The sequence below is a fragment of the Thalassophryne amazonica genome, chromosome 20 (genome assembly GCF_902500255.1).
Source record: "Thalassophryne amazonica chromosome 20, fThaAma1.1, whole genome shotgun sequence".
NCBI lineage: Eukaryota > Metazoa > Chordata > Actinopteri > Batrachoidiformes > Batrachoididae > Thalassophryne > Thalassophryne amazonica.
Window position 1 is genome coordinate 49,634,383 of NC_047122.1, and position 16,951 is coordinate 49,651,333.

Consider the following 16,951-nt stretch of genomic DNA (forward strand, 5'->3'; position numbering starts at 1 on the left):
TCTACCTCAGTTTACCATGTTCTTTTATCAAGGGATGCTCATAGTTTCCATAGCACCCTTTAAATATTATCTCCTGAGTTCACCCTTCTCACAAACAGTGGCGGCACCAGACATTTTCTTCTTGGTGGGGCTAGGTTTGGCTCAAGGTTATTGAATTATGTGGCAAAAGATGTAGTAAACATGCAAATTTGCATTTTTAAAGCAGATCTGAAATATGTAGGTCTTAATTCCTGCATACAAAACATGGCAGGTTGAACTAACAACAGGAAGTGTTGCTTACAAATCCATAATAATAATCCCCCTTCCAACAAAACCCAAACACAAATGCTGAAAATTCTAAATCAAATAAAACTAAATAAAATGAAAGCATATTGTGTTGTGTGTGTGTGTAGTGTGAAGTTGCTCAGTTGGTCACATCTGGGCTATGGAACCATAGCAGTCAGAGAATGTGAGAAACTCCAGCTGCAATTGCAGGTTTTTGAAATGCAAATGTTGATTCATTTTCTGGTGGTTTTATGGCAGGGCACTGAAATTCTCAGTGGGGCTACAGTCCCATCAAGCTCCACTCTAGAGCCACCACTGATCATATGAAGTTTGCTGTATTTATTTTTATTGAAGCACATTATTCAGTTTACTTTGTTATGCTGGCATAATTAAATATAACGCAATGCTAACATACCCTTGGCCGTATGAGCATTATGTTCTTTATAATTTGGAGTTGTTTAATTAATTATTAAGATCCTATTGTCTTACATGCAATTTGTTCATGTTCAAATCAAATCATCATTTGAATATTGTAGCTCACCCTCTGTACATTTGCATATATTAATATTAATGAGACAAATTTAACTCCATAGAAAGTTAGCTTTGAGTTAGTGAAAGTTAGCGTGCAAACTAACATCCACAAAATGTCTTGTAAATGACACCAGAGATGTTATCAGGTTATAAGAACAGCCTTTTCAGTTTTAGAAGTGTTTATTTCTTGCCAGCTTTTACATAATATACCAGAAATTAAGCAGTTAGCAAGTCGCTAAGCTAGGAAGTGATGCCACCATGCTAACCTCTGTAAAATGTCTTATAAATAAGTTCAGAGGTGCAATGCTAACATACCCTCGGCTGTATGAGCATTGTGTTCTTTATACTTTGCAGTTGTTTAATTAATTATTACGATCCTATTGTCTTACATGCAATTTGTACATGTTCAAATCAAATCATCATTTGTTGATGTTGTGCAAATCAAGGAATATTTGTACCTCACGCTCTGTTCATTTGCACGTATTAATATTAATGAGTCAAATTTAACTCCATAGAAAGTTACCTTTGAGTTAGCGAAAGTTAGCGTGCAAGCTAATATCCACAAAATGTCTTATAAATGACACCAGAGATGTTATCAGGTTATAAGAACAGCCTTTTCAGTTTTAGAAGTGTTTATTTCTTGCTAGCTTTTACATAATATACCAGAAATTAAGTGGTTAGCAAGTCGCTAAGCTAGGAAGTGATGCCACCATGCTAACCTCTGTAAAATGTCTTATAAACAAGTTCAGAGGTGTTAATGGGTTCCAAAAACAGCATTTTCAGTTTTAGAAGTGCTTATTTCTCACTAGCTTTTACATCATATATGAGAAACATGTATATAAACACACACAAAATGAAGCAGTTTTGAAGAGACCAGCGACTCATTGGCTATTACCCACATCACTCAAACACAAAACGGCTCAGATTATAACAGAATGTGACTTTTTAAACCTCTTAAAATATATCAAGGTTAGCCATCTTTGAACTTGTCCAAGATCTGTGTCACAAGAATGTTCCCTGTGAATTTCAACACTCTGACAAAAATAGGACTGGACTGGCTGAGCACAGACAGGCGGATGGACAGATGGATGCAAAGCCTTCACAATAAGATTAATTTCCTTGTCAGGCAAATGGAGGATGATAAATATAAAGAAGAACCTGTACATTTGTCTAATTTCCCACATTCACACTCGTGTCCTGTCAGTACAGTAACAGTAGCTGTTGCTGGTCCTATTTATTGTGTATAGTATATAATAGGCATTTTGAGATTTACTTAAAACTTCATATTTGCAAACTTAATCCAAATTCTGCCCCCCCCCCAACACACACACACACACACACACACACACACACACACACACACACACACACACACACACACACACACACACACACATATACACACACTACTAAATAATTATCCACCCACCAACAATAATCCTCTGGTGCCGCCGCTGAGTAGCAGCAGCGATGGCAAAAAGTCTGCTTAAAAGGAGTAACACAGTTATTCTAGTCAGAGATTCTGTTCAGTCTCTAGAGATATGATGCATGATTGAAAATATTAAAACTTAAATATAAGCCAGCATGTAGTACCACAACAGACTGCATTTTTTTTGTCCACCCTTTTTTAAGTAGATACTGGTACTCTGCAAAGCCAGCACAACTGCAGCAGAAACCAAACTGTTTTTTAGACTGTGAGTGATGACATTAAAGTGCACAAAAAAAAAAAACCTTCAAAAATATCTTGTAATATCTTGCGGGGGGGGGGGGGGGGGGGTCAACAGGAGACCGTAGCTAAAGACAAAAGGGACTGAGGGAGTGTGTGACAGAGGTGGAGAGGTGATTTTCTGCTCCGTCATTTCTTTTCAGAAGGGATTAGCAGGGCCAAGCTGGCATGTGACGGCAGAGTTGGGAATAACAGGAGCAGAGGACAGAGAGAGGAAGAGGACGGCTGAGGGCACTTTGTCCATTGTCTCTGCAAATTATGTGAAACACAGTGTAGGACAGAATGACTGTTAACACTTTCACAATCGACTGTTTGTGTTCTTGTGTGGAAAGTAGAAGGGGTTTTGTTGTCCCGTTTTGGTGCTGATCTGTATTGTTACCCAAGGCCATCAAATATGACCGTTGGGTATTGCAAAGACTTTGCATCCATCCATCCATCTGTCTCTGCTCAGCAGACGTCCAATCTGCCAGAGTCGTCAAGTTCACAGGGAACATTCTTGAGACACAGACTTTGGACAAGTTCAAAGATGGCTAACCTTGACCTATTTAAGAGGTTAAAAAGTCACATTCTGTTTCAATCTGTTCCATTTTTTTTTTTTTTTTTTTTTTTTGAGTGGAGGAGGTGATTAGAGCAGAGAGGCACTGTGATGTCAGTGGCAGGTCCCTCTAAAAATGCTTAATTTATGTGTTTATATAACATGTTTCTCATATAATCTGTGAAAGCTAGCGAGAAATAAACACTAAAACTGAAAACACCTAATACCAACCAAACAACCTAATAACACCTCTGAAGTCATTTACAAGACATTTTGAGGATGTTAGCGTGGTGAAGTCATAGGCTGGTAGCTAGCTGCAAACTCCTGTTTTCTTTGTATAATCTCTTTGTCATATATTATGTAAATGCTAGCAAGAAATAAACACTCACCCATATTGGCCTCTCTTCATTGGCTTCCTGTTAATTCTAGAATAGAATTTAAAATTCTTCTTCTTACTTATAAGGTTTTGAATAATCAGGTCCCATCTTATCTTAGGGACCTCATAGTACCATATCATCCCAATAGAGCGCTTCGCTCTCAGACTGCAGGCTTACTTATAGTTCCTAGGGTTTGTAAGAGTAGAATGGGAGGCAGAGCCTTCAGCTTTCAGGCTCCTCTCCTGTGGAACCAGCTCCCAATTCAGATCAGGGAGACAGACACCCTCTCTACTTTTAAGATTAGGCTTAAAACTTTCCTTTTTGCTAAAGCTTATAGTTAGGGTTGGATCAGGTGACCCTGAACCATCTCTTAGTTATGCTGCTATAGACTTAGACTGCTGGGGGGTTCCCATGATGCACTGAGTGTTTCTTTCTCTTTTTGCTCTGTATGCACCACTCTGCATTTAATCATTAGTGATTGATCTCTGCTCCACTCCACAGCATGTCTTTTTCTTGGTTCTCTCCCTCAGCCCCAACCAGTCCCAGCAGAAGACTGCCCCTCCCTGAGCCTGGTTCTGCTGGAGGTTTCTTCCTGTTAAAAGGGAGTTTTTCCTTCCCACTGTCGCCAAGTGCTTGCTCACAGGGGGTCGTTTTGACTGTTGGGGTTTTTACATAATTATTGTATGGCCTTGCCTTACAATATAAAGCGCCTTGGGGAAACTGTTTGTTGTGATTTGGCGCTATATAAATAAATAAATAAATAAACTTCTAAAACTGAAAATGCTGTTTTTGGAACTTAATAACACCTCTGAAGTCATTTACAAGACATTTAGCGGATGTTAGCATGGTGAGGTCATAGGCTGGTAGCTAGCTGCAAACCCCCATTTTCTTTGTATAATCTCTTTGTCATATATCATGTAAATGCTAGCAAGAAATAAACACTTCTAAAACTGAAAATGCTGTTTTTGGAACCTAATAATACCTCTAAAGCCATTTACAAGACATTTAGAGGATGTTAGCATTGTGAGGTCATAGGCTGGTAGCTAGCGGCAAAGCCCCGTTTTCTTTGTATAATCTCTTTGTCATATATCATGTAAATGCTAGCAAGAAATAAACACTTCTAAAACTGAAAATGCTGTTTTTGGAACCTAATAATACCTCTAAAGTCATTTACAAGACATTTAGAGGATGTTAGCGTAGTGAGGTCATAGGCTGGTAGCTAGATGCAAACTCCTGTTTTCTTTGTATAATCTCTTTGTCATCTTCTTCTTTGTCTTTGTGGTACAGCTTTCAATATGACTGGAGCATCTTTGTCTTACGGCTGTTCCCGTTAGGGGTCGCCACAGCAGATCAATCGTTTCCATCTCACCCTGTCCTCTGTATCTTCCTCTGTCACACCAACCACCTGCATGTCCTCTCTCAGCACATCCATGAACCTCCTCTTTGGTCTCCCTCTTCTCCTCCTGCCTGGTGGCTCCATCCTCAGCATCCTTCTCCCTATATACCCTGGGTCCCTCCTCTGCACATGTCCAAACCATCTCAATCTCGCCTCTCTGACTTAGTCTCCAAACTGTCCCACCTGAGCTGTCCCTCTGATATGTTCATTCCTAATCTTGTCCATTCTTGTCACTCCCAAAGAGAATCTCAACATCTTCAGCTCTGCCACCTCCAGCTCTGCCTCCTGTCTTTTTGTTAGTGCCACTGTCTCTAAACCATACAACATAGCTGGTCTCACTACTGTTTTGTAAACTTTCCCCTTCACTCTTGCTGATATTCTTCGGTCACAAATCACTCCTGCCACCTTTCTCCACCCACTCCACCCTGCCTGCACTCTCTTCTTCACCTCTACCACACTCTCCATTACTTTGAACAGTTGACCCCAAATATTTAAACTCATCTACTTTCACCACTTCTACTCCTTGTGACTGCACTATTCCACTGGGCTCCCTCCCATTCACACATATGTACTCAGTCTTGCTTCTACTGACTTTCATTCCCCTTCTCTCCAAAGCATATCTCCACTTCTCCAGACTAGACTCAACTTGCTCTCTACTCTCACTACAGATCACAATGTCATCTGCAAACATCATAGTCCATGGGGACTCCTGTCTGATCTCATCTGTCAACCTGTCCATCACCACTGCAAACAAGAAAGGACTCAGAGCTGATCCTTGGTGTAATCCCACCTCCACCTTGAATGAGTCTGTCATTCCGACTGTGCATCTCATCGCTGTCACACTATTCTTGTACATGTCCTGCACTACCCTAATGTACTTCTCTGCCACTCCAGACTTCCTCATACAATGCCACAACTCTTCTCTTGGCACCCTATCATAAGCTTTTTCTAAGTCCACAAACACACAATGTAACTCTTTCTGTCCTTCTCTGTACTTTTCCAACAGTATTCTCAGAGCAAACATTGCATCTGTAGTGCTCTTTCTCGGCATGAAACCATATTGTTGCTCACAGATCTTCACCTGTTTTCTAAGCCTAGCTTCTACTACTCTTTCTCATAACTTCATGCTGTGGCTGATCAGCATTATGCCTCTGTAGTTACTGCAGCTCTGCACATCACCCTTGTTCTTGAAAATAGGAACCAGCACACTTCGTCTCCACTCCTCAGGCATCCTCTCACTTTCCAAGATTTTATTAAAAAATCTGGTTAGAAACTCTACTGCCATCTCTCCTAGACATTTCCATGCCTCCATTGGAATGTCATCTGGACCAACTGCCTTTCCACTCTTCATCCTCTTCATAGCAGCCCTCACTTCTTCCTTGCTAATCTCTTTTACTTCCTGATTTACTCTCACCACATCATCCAGCCTTTTCTCTCGCTCATTTTCTTTATTCATCAACTCTTCAAAATATTCCCTCCACCTTCTCAGCACACACTCCTCACTTGTCAGCACATTACCACCCTAACCTGCTGCACATCCTTTCCAGCTCTGTCCCTTTGTCTGGCCAATCGGTACAAGTCCTTTTCTCCTTCCTTACTATTCAACTTCTTGTACAGCTCGCAATATGACTTTTCCTTTGCTTTTGCCACTTCTCTTCTCGCCTTACGCCGCATCTCCTTGTACTCCTGTCTACTTTCTTCATCTCTCCGACTATCCCAAAACTTTTTCGCCAACCTCTTTCTCCTTATGCTTTCGTGGACCTCTTCATTCCACCACCAAGTCTCCTTGTCTTCCTTCCACTGTCCAGATGTCATACCCAGTACTGCCCTAGCTGTCTCCCTCACCACATCTGCAGTACTTTTCCAGTTGTCCAAAATTGCTTCCCCTCCAACCAGTGCTTCTCTCACCTGCTCGCTAAATTTCACACAACAGTCTTCCTCCTTCAGCTTCCACCATCTGATCCTTTGTTGAGCTCTCACTCTCTTCTTCTTCTTTACCTCTAAAGTCATCCTACAAACATGATTTCTTTTAGCTTGCATCTCCTATAAAGAATGTAGTCCACCTGTGTGCACCTTCCTCCACTCTTATATGTTACCCTGTGCTCCTCCCTTTTCTTAAAGTAGGTATTCACCACAGCCATTTCCATCCTTTTTGCAAAATCAACTACCATCTGTCCTTCCCCATTCCTATCCTTGATACCATATCTACCCATTACTTCCTCATCACCTCTGTTCCCTTCACCAACATGCCCATTGAAGTCTGCTCCTATCACCACTCTTTCATGCTTGGGCACACTCTCCACCACCTCATCTAACACACTCCAGAAATCTTCTTTCTCCTTCATCTCACAACCTGCCTGTGGGGCATATGCACTGATGATATTCATCATCACCCCTTCAATTTCCAACTTCACACTCATCACCCTGTCAGACACTCGCTTAACCTCCAACACACTTTTAACATACTCTTCCTTTAAAATGACACCCAACACCATTTCTCTTCCTGTCCTCACCATGGTACAACAACTTGTACCCACCGCCGATGCTCCTGCTCTTACTTCTCTTCCACTTGGTCTCTTGCACACACAATATGTCTACCTTTCTCCTCTCCATCATATCAGCCAGAAAACACTGTTTTTGGAACCAAATAACACCTCTGAAGTAATTTACAAAACATTTAGCGGATGTTAGCGTGGTGAGGTCATAGGCTGGTAGCTAGCTGCAAACTCCCATTTTCGCTGTGTGTAAATATAATATCTTTGTCATATATTATGTAAACGCTAGGGAGAGATAAACACTTCTAATACTGAAAACTCTGTTTTGTAACCTGATAACACAGAGTGATTTAAATGACATTTCACGGACGTCACCATGCACGCTAACCTCCACTAACTCGAAGCTAACTTCTGCTCTTCTCAAAAAGCTCATAAATGTAAATTTTGTTTGTGACTGATTGATTGAAAGGCTTTATTGAACATGTAAAAATTTTAAGTAAGACAATAGGATCTTAATAATTAATGTAAATAACAATTTTATATATATATATATATATATATATATATATATATATATATATATATATATATATATATATATATATATACTTTGCAGTGGGATACCAATTAAACAACTGTAAATTATAAATAAGACAATGCTCATACGGCCGAGGGTATTTCATCATTGTTATATTTTTAATGTTTAGTTTCACAGTGTCACTGTATATTAAGCATTATATAATTCTAATTAATTCTATAGTATTCTTACAGTAATAATATTGATGCTGCTTGGTGAAAATCTTGCTTCATTTATTATTAAAGCTACAGCGGGCAGGATTTATGAGCAGAAATGGAATACAGTGTTCATACCCAGCTGTTCATTAGTCTATAATTACCAACAAATAAATGTGCATGATATGATTACATCCACCAGCATGTTTTTACTGGCCTTTATTTGACAGATGTTAATGAAATTTGGTGATCAGATGGATACTTTCTTAGAAAATGAGGGATTCTATATTGAATTAGGTCTTGAACATATTTTGGATCCATGAGAGGTTTTAAGCGTTCACAAACATTTAGATAAAAAATTATGAAATTTGTTTAGTCAATTTGTAACATTCTGGATCCAGGATCCAGAAGAATGGTAGCGATACGGCAACACTGAACTCAAAATGACATCGATGGATCTTGATGAAATTTTCTAAGCATATAGATCAGTTCTTAGGAAATAAGTCTTAAATACAAGTGAAAGTGGGTATTTTGGCGAGACGGTCGGTTGGGGGTCGGGGGGATATGTTGCCTTGGCAGAGGTGTGTGCTCTCTGAGTTTTAATTATTTTGATTTGTCTTTTATGCTGTTTTAATTTTTAACTTATGCGCTGGCAAACAGGCAAAGCAGGGTATTTTCTGGCATATATGAGTGTGTTTGTGGACAAGATTAACTTAAATACAGCTGGATGGACTCCTTTCAAATGTGATAGGAATATTACTTGGAAAGCTATCTACGGGTGATTACATTTTGGAGTAATTTCATGAATGATCAAGGAAAACGCAGTCAAAAAAAAAAAAAACACCAGTTTTTGTGTATCTCGAAAACAAAGAAGCGTAGATGGATCATCTAAAGCATATATTGATCAGCAAAATATTTGTGATTGACTGGTCTGAAGTCATACATAGTAAAAAAAACAAAAAAACAAAAGACCAACAACATTACAGCCATATGTATATTTACTTGTACATTTATATTGTGGTGTGCAGAGCGTGCACGGTGTGTATCAACTCTCTGATGCCTTTCAGAAAATGAAAGGCAGCAATAAGGTCTTGGGTTCAAACTCGCCTTTGCCTCATTTCCCATGCACATTTGCAGTTGCATCAGAATAAGCATCTGGCATAAAACTTGTGCCAAATCAACTTGGAGATCAACCATCACATTCTCTTAAATCACCATTAAACCTAAAGGGTTAAACATATTTTTTTTTCTCTCATTAGAGTGTTTGTTTGCACCAAATGTATGAAAATGTTCATTAGTATCTGAACACGCAAACAGACAGATGGCTGCAGATACATAGCCTCCTTATTAGAAGTAAAGACGTCACTAAAATGTTCACCTAACTACATCATTTATGAAAAGGGTGTGATGCGTTTCTCTCTTGTGTTTTTGGTTTTGGCGAGCACGTACAGTATGTAGGACGCAGCCTGGTCTGAGGACAAAAAAGGTGAAACGGGTGATGTTTTTAGAACTGTCATTCGAGCTTGTCGGATCATATCAGTTTCAGTGGAGTCGACCTGTGACAGTGGCGGGGCTCATCAGGCTCATGCACGGGCAGTGAAGCATTTGTGCCCCCCCCCACACACACCCAACCTCCCTCCGCTTATGTCTGTCTCTGTGTTTGCAGGCCTCCCCGGCTGCGCTGGCTAAGAGTGTGCTGGCAGAAGTCCCAAACCAAGTGGTGGATTATTACAACTCGAAAGGCATCAAACCCAAGTGTTTGTCAGACTATGAGTCAAACAGAACCTTCAGCCCCTGACAGTGGACTAAACGCAAAAAAGACATGCATATGTATATCGTATATATGTATATACGTTTACAGATTGTATTATTCATGCACACGTGCAAAAGCACACACATGCACACACACACACACACACACACGTATGTGCAGCCATCATGCATACATATAGTCTAGCGCAGAGAATTAGCTCGTTCTGGTGAAACAATATGAAATATTAACATTGATGACTGTTGCATGTTTTGCCACAATGGCATCATTTGGGAAATTATTGCTGTATACTGTATAAGAGAAAGGTGTTTATAGAAATAAGAGCCGTGTTCTGAACCAGCATGCAAGCGCATAGTCCACCACAAAAAATGACACTCTTACCTTATTTAGATAACTAGCAAGTGCAGTATAGTGCAGCAGATAACTGTAACAATTGTTGATTTCTGGAAACAATTAAGTGGCAAAATTGGAACACATACTCCTCAAACATTACTCTTCTGAAAAAACTGATTATCCACTTGAATTTTCAATCGGTGTTCAGGAAGGGGTCAATTGAAGAATTACACAGGTCAAAATTTAAAAATGTTTCATTCATATTGAAAGCTATACCACATTATTTGTCTGATCACAACGATACCAAAAAGGTATAGTTTGGACTATCTATGACTGAATGTTCTGGAGTTATGGGGTAAAAACAGCAAGAATGGTGACAAAGGTCAATTTCAGTTTGTACAGGGTTAGAAGTTAAAGTTGCTCCAATTTTGGTAAAGATTGGTGAAAATTATTGGTTGAACTAATAGGATTAATAAATGAAATAGTTTTGACTGTGTTGAATGCTTGGTCTGCAAGGTAAAGGTAGAGCAATGTCGACATCCATTGGATTCTATGACATGTGACATATGTTACCCTGTAACATGATAACTAAGCATGACACATAGTGCAAACTATTCCTTTTTAAAAACCCTATTAACTCAACCAATAATTTGCATCACATTTTACAATATTTAGAGCAACTTTAACATCTGACCCCTGTACAAACTAATGCTGACCTTTGTTACCATTCTTGCTGTTTTTACCCCATAACTCCATAACATTCAGTCATAGATAGTCCAAACTATACCTCTTTGGTATAGTTGTGATCAGACAAATAATGTGGTATAGCTTTCAATGTGATTGAAACATTTTTAAATTTTGACCCCTGTGTAATTCTTCAATTGACTCCTACCTGAACACCGATTGAAAATTCAAGTGGATACTCAGTTTTTTCAAAAGAGTAATGTCTAAGGAGTATTTGTGCAAACGTTGGTGTTTGTTTCCAGATTTGAAAGATTCCTCTGTAAATATTCTGTTATCTGCTGCACTAGTACAAAAGACCAGCAAGTAGGCGAGTCAAAGTGTGTGTGATTGCATAACCCACATTCCCCCCAAAAAATGTTTAGGATTTGCATTGCAAATATTATTTATGGAAAAGGTAGAATCCTTGTTAGTGCAACGCATAAATGCATGCATAATTCAGCTCCAGCTAATACCCAATCTCAGTCTCCAGTAGCTGCTTGCTAGTTATGAAATAAAGTATCTCTGTCATTTGAGTGACATTCAGGGTTGTTTGGGTTCTTTTATACAGACTTCTTTGAAATTTTGCAAAACAGTAATAAACCAATGAACAACTGTAATAATTTCATACGTTGTAAAGATTTAGGGGAGACTAGCAAAGTGTGTATCTTACAGATTCATCTATGTGCTGCCTTTTTTTTCTGTATCCTGCATGTTGATTATAATAAATAAATAAAATACTCTGATTTTCTCATGTCATCTATTGCTTTTCTTGGTAGTGCAGCAGATAACTGTAACAATTGTTCATTTCTGGAAACAAGCACCAAAATTGGCACACATACTTCTTAGACATTATTTTTTGGAAAAAAAACAAAAACAAAAAAAAAAACTGATTGGCCACTTGAACTTTCAGTAGGCAGCCAGGTTAGGGGTCAATTGAAGAATTACACAGGGTCAAAATTAAAAGATACTCCAATCATATTGAAAAGTATACCACATTATTTGTCTGAATGCAAAGATTACAAAAAGGTATAGTTTGGACGATCTGTGACTGAATTCTATGGAGTTATGGGGTTAAAAACAGCATGAATGGTGGCAAAGATCAGTTTCAGTTTGTACAGGGGTCAAAAGTTAAAGCTGCTCTAATTTTGTTTAAAAGTGATGCTTGAGCTTTGCTTGAGCTGCTGCCCCCGCAACCCGACTCCTGATAAAGCGGAAGAAAATGGATGGATGGATGGATGGAAGGGTGATGCAACTTATTGGATGAGTTAACAGGGTTTTAAAAAGGAATAGTTTGCACTGTGTGTCATGAATAGTTATCATGGTACGGGGTAACCTAAACTATGTCATGTCATAGGAACCACTGGATGTTGACATTGTTTGACCTTTACTTTCCAGACCAAGCATTCTACACAATCAAAAATATTTCATTCAGAAACTTATTAGCTCAACCAATAATTTGCACCACTTTTTACCAAAATTGGAGCAACTTTTACTTTTGACCTCTGTACAAACTGAAATTGACCTTTGTCACCATTCTCGCTGTTTTTACCCCATAACTCCAGAACATTCAGTCACACATAGTCCAAACTATACCTTTTTGGAATATTTATGATCAGACAAATAATGTGGTACAGCTTTCAATATGACTGGAGCATCTTTTAATTTTGACCCCTGTGTAATTGTTCAATTGACCCCTACACAGTAAATTTTGCAGAGAAAATTTACTCTGCTGGGATAACATTTGGTCCCAGTCCAAACAGAGTTAAATATACTCTACCACAGTGCTAAATTAACACTATCACAGTGTAAAATCAACTTATTGGAGTAGAAACACTTGATTTGACAAGACAGTAGCTGAATTCACTTTATAATAGAGTGTCTTCGTCTTCTTCTTTGTCTTTCGGCTGTTCCCGTTAGGGGTCGCCACAGCAGATCAATCGTTTCCATCTCACCCTGTCCTCTGTATCTTCCTCTGTCACACCAACCACCTGCATGTCCTCCCTCAGCACATCCATAAACCTCCTCTTTGGCCTCCCTCTTCTCCTCCTGCCTGGTGGCTCCATCCTCAGCATCCTTCTCCCTATATACCCTGGATCCCTCCTCTGCACATGTCCAAACCATCTCAATCTAACATCTCTGACTTTGTCTACAAACCGTATATGTTCATTCCTAATCCCATCCATCCTCGTCACTCCCAAAGAGAATCTCAACATCTTCAGCTGTGCCACCTCCAGCTCTGCCTCCTGTCTTTTTGTTAGTGCCACCGTCTCTAAACCGTACAACATAGCTGGTCTCACTACTGTCTTGTAAACTTTCCCCTTCACACGTGCTAATATTCTTCGGTCACAAATCACTCCTGCCACCTTTCTCCACCCACTCCACCCTGCCTGCACTCTCTTTATAATAGAGTGTATTTTACTCTATTTAGACTGGGACCAAATGTTATCCCAGCAGAGTATATTTTACTCAGCAAAATTTACTGTGTACCTGGCTGCCTATTGGAAATTCAAGTGGCCAGTCATTTTATTCAAAAGAGTAATGTCTAAGGAGTATGTGTGCCAATGTTGGTGTTGTTTCACCATAATATTCTGTTATTTGTTGCACTACAGTGTGCAGCAAAGTGGAAGCCTGAATAGACTTGTCTCTGTATTCCGGTTAACATGCAGCCTGTTTGTGAATGCACACCTCCAACCGAGGTGTGGTATCGCATTATTCACATTACCCCTCTCCTCTCTCGTTGACAGCCCCGGCTAGTCCTGAAAATGAGCCAACACTCCACTTCAAAGTGCCTTGAACCCCTTTGCTATACACGCACAAATAACACGGATTCACAGACATTTTCATCCCCATAAGTCTATCTTTAACTCTCTTCTAGACAAGCATTAAAATGCATGAATTAATTATTTCACTAATCTCCATATACTTAATTAGAGCAAACTAAAGTTGGGCTGTCCTGAGAATAGACTCCATGTGTGCATCTGTCTCTCAGAGTCAGATCAGTATTCAACACGAGCCTCCTGTTTCTATCTGTTTCACCATCAGAGACCACCCACATCAAAAGAGTCGCACCGACGCAGACTGCATTCAGCGCTGGAGAAGTTGCTTAATAGGAACACGATTGTAACCGTCTGTTCGAGTCCATTCTGTTAGCTGTTTTACAACTACCCTTTCAAGAATTTTTGAGAGAAAAGGAAGGTTGGAGATTGGCCTATAATTAGCTAAGATAGCTGGGTCAAGTGATGGCTTTTTAAGTAATGGTTTAATTACTGCCACCTTAAAAGCCTGTGGTACATAGCCAACTAATAAAGATAGATTTGATCATATTTAAGATCGAAGCATTAATTAATGGTAGGGCTTCCTTGAGCAGCCTGGTAGGAATGGGGTCTAATAGACATGTTGATGGTTTGGAGGAAGTAACTAATGAAAATAACTCATACAGAACAATCGGAGAGAAAGAGTCTAACCAAATACTGGCATCACTGAAAGCAGCCAAAGAGAACGATATGTCTTTGGGATGGTTATGAGTATTTTTTTTCTCTAATAGTTAAAATTTTATTAGCAAAGAAAGTCATGAAGTCATTACTAGTTAAAGTTAAAGGAATACTCGGCTCAATAGAGCTCTGACTCTTTGTCAGTCTGGCTACAGTGCTGAAAAGAAACCTGGGGTTGTTCTTATTTTCTTCAATTAGTGATGAGTAGTAAGATGTCCTAGCTTTACGGAGGGCTTTTTTATAGAGCAACAGACTCTTTTTCCAGGCTAAGTGAAGATCTTCTAAATTAGTGAGATTCCATTTCCTCTCCAACTTACAGGTTATCTGCTTTAAGCTGCGAGTTTGTGAGTTATACCACGGAGTCAGGCACTTCTGATTTAAGGCTCTCTTTTTCAGAGGAGCTACAGCATCCAAAGTTGTCCTCAATGAGGATATAAAACTATTGACGAGCTAATCTATCTCACTCACAGAGTTTAGGTAGCTACTCTGCCCTGTGTTGGTATATGGCATTGGAGAACATAAAGAAGGAATCATATCCTTAAACCTAGTTACAGCGCTTTCTGAAAGACTTCTACTGTAATGAAACTTATTCCCCACTGCTGGGTAGTCCATCAGAGTAAATGTAAATGTTATTAAGAAATGATCAGACAGAAGGGGGTTTTCAGAGAATACTGTTAAGTCTTCAATTTCCATACCATAAATCAGAACAAGATCTAAGGTATGATTAAAGTGGTAGGTGGACTCATTTACATTTTGAGCAAAGCCAATTGAGTCTAACAATAGATTAAATGTAGTGTTGAGGCTGTCATTCTCAGCATCTGTGTGGATGTTAAAATCACCCACTATAATTATCTTATCTGAGCTAAGCACTAAGTCAGACAAAAGGTCCGAAAATTCACAGAGAAACTCACAGTAACGACCAGGTGGACGATAGATAACAACAAATAAAACTGGTTTTTGGGACTTTCAATTTGGATGGACAAGACTAAGAGTCAAGCTTTCAAATGAATTAAAGCTCTGTCTGGGTTTTTGATTAATTAATAAGCTGGAGTGGAAGATTGCTGCTAATCCTCCGCCTCGGCCCGTGCTACAAGCGTTCTGGCAGTTAGTGTGACTCGGGGGTGTTGACTCATTTAAACTAACATATTCATCCTGCTGTAACCAGGTTTCTGTAAGGCAGAATAAATCAATATGTTGATCAATTATTATATCATTTACTAACAGGGACTTAGAAGAGAGAGACCTAATGTTTAATAGACCACATTTAACTGTTTTAGTCTGTGGTGCAGTTGAAGGTGCTATATTATTTTTTCTTTTTGAATTTTTATGCTTAAATAGATTTTTACTGGTTGTTCGTGGTCTGGGACCAGGCACCGTCTCTACAGGGATGGGGTAATGAAGGGATGGCAGGGGGAGAGAAGCTGCAGAGAGGTGTGTAAGACTACAACTTTCTGGTCCCAACCCTGGATAGTCACGGTTTGGAGGATTTAAGAAAATTGGCCAGATTTCTAGAAATGAGAGCTGCTCCATCCAAAGTGGGATGGATGCCGTCTCTCCTAACAAGACCAGGTTTTCCCCAGAAGCTTTGCCAATTATCTATGAAGCCCACCTCATTTTTTGGACACCACTCAGACAGCCAGCAATTCAAGGAGAACATGCGGCTAAACATGTCACTCCCGGTCCGATTGGGGAGGGGCCCAGAGAAAACTACAGAGTCCGACATTGTTTTTGCAAAGTTACACACCGATTCAATATTAATTTTAGTGACCTCCGATTGGCGTAACCGGGTGTCATTACTGCCGACGTGAATTACAATCTTACCAAATTTACGCTTAGCCTTAGCCAGCAGTTTCAAATTTCCTTCAATGTCACCTGCTCTGGCCTCCAGAAGACAATTGACTATGGTTGCTGGTGTCGCTAACTTCACATTTCTCAAAACAGAGTCGCCAATAACCAGAGTTTGTTCCTCGGTGGGTGTGTCGCCGAGTGGGGAAAAACGGTTAGAGATGTGAACGGGTTGGTGGTGTACAGGGGGCTTCTGTTTAGGACTACGCTTCCTCCTCACAGTCACCCAGTCGGCCTGCTTTCCCGGCTGCTTGGGATCCGCTGGAGGGGAACTAACGGCGGCTAAGCTACCTTGGTCCACACCGACTACAGGGGCCTGGCTAGCTGTAGGATTTTCCAAGGTGCGGAGCCGAGTCTCCAATTCGCCCAGCCTGGCCTCCAAAGCTACGAATAAGCTACACTATAGCATTACTATTTGGATTAACAAATTCAGACTTTTTAATGATCATCACGCAATGTTGCAAAAGATGTTGGTTGTTCACAATCAGCTGTGTCTAAACTCTGGACCAAATACAAACAACATGGGAAGGTTGTTAAAGGCAAACATACTGGTAGACCAAGGAAGACATCAAAGTGTCAAGACAGAAAACTTAAAGCAATATGTCTCAAAAATCAAAAAATGTACAACAAAACAAATGAGGAACGAATGGGAGGAAACTGGAGTCAACGTCTGTGACCGAACTGTAAGAAACCGCCTAAAGGAAATGGGATTTACATACAGAAAAGCTAAAC

The 16,951-nt window shown here is 39.8% G+C and overlaps 1 protein-coding gene across 1 annotated transcript in view; it reads left to right on the top strand.

Annotated features, from left to right (window-relative positions):
• cpne4b (copine IVb) overlaps positions 1–10,180 on the top strand; it is an 80,495-nt gene extending 70,315 nt beyond the window's left edge. Inside the window, exon 16 of the mRNA XM_034160776.1 lies at positions 9,723–10,180. Coding sequence (XP_034016667.1) covers positions 9,723–9,854 — 132 coding nt within the window. The 3' untranslated portion in view covers positions 9,855–10,180. The remainder of the gene's footprint in view (positions 1–9,722) is intronic.
• The last annotated feature ends 6,771 nt before the right edge of the window (positions 10,181–16,951 follow it).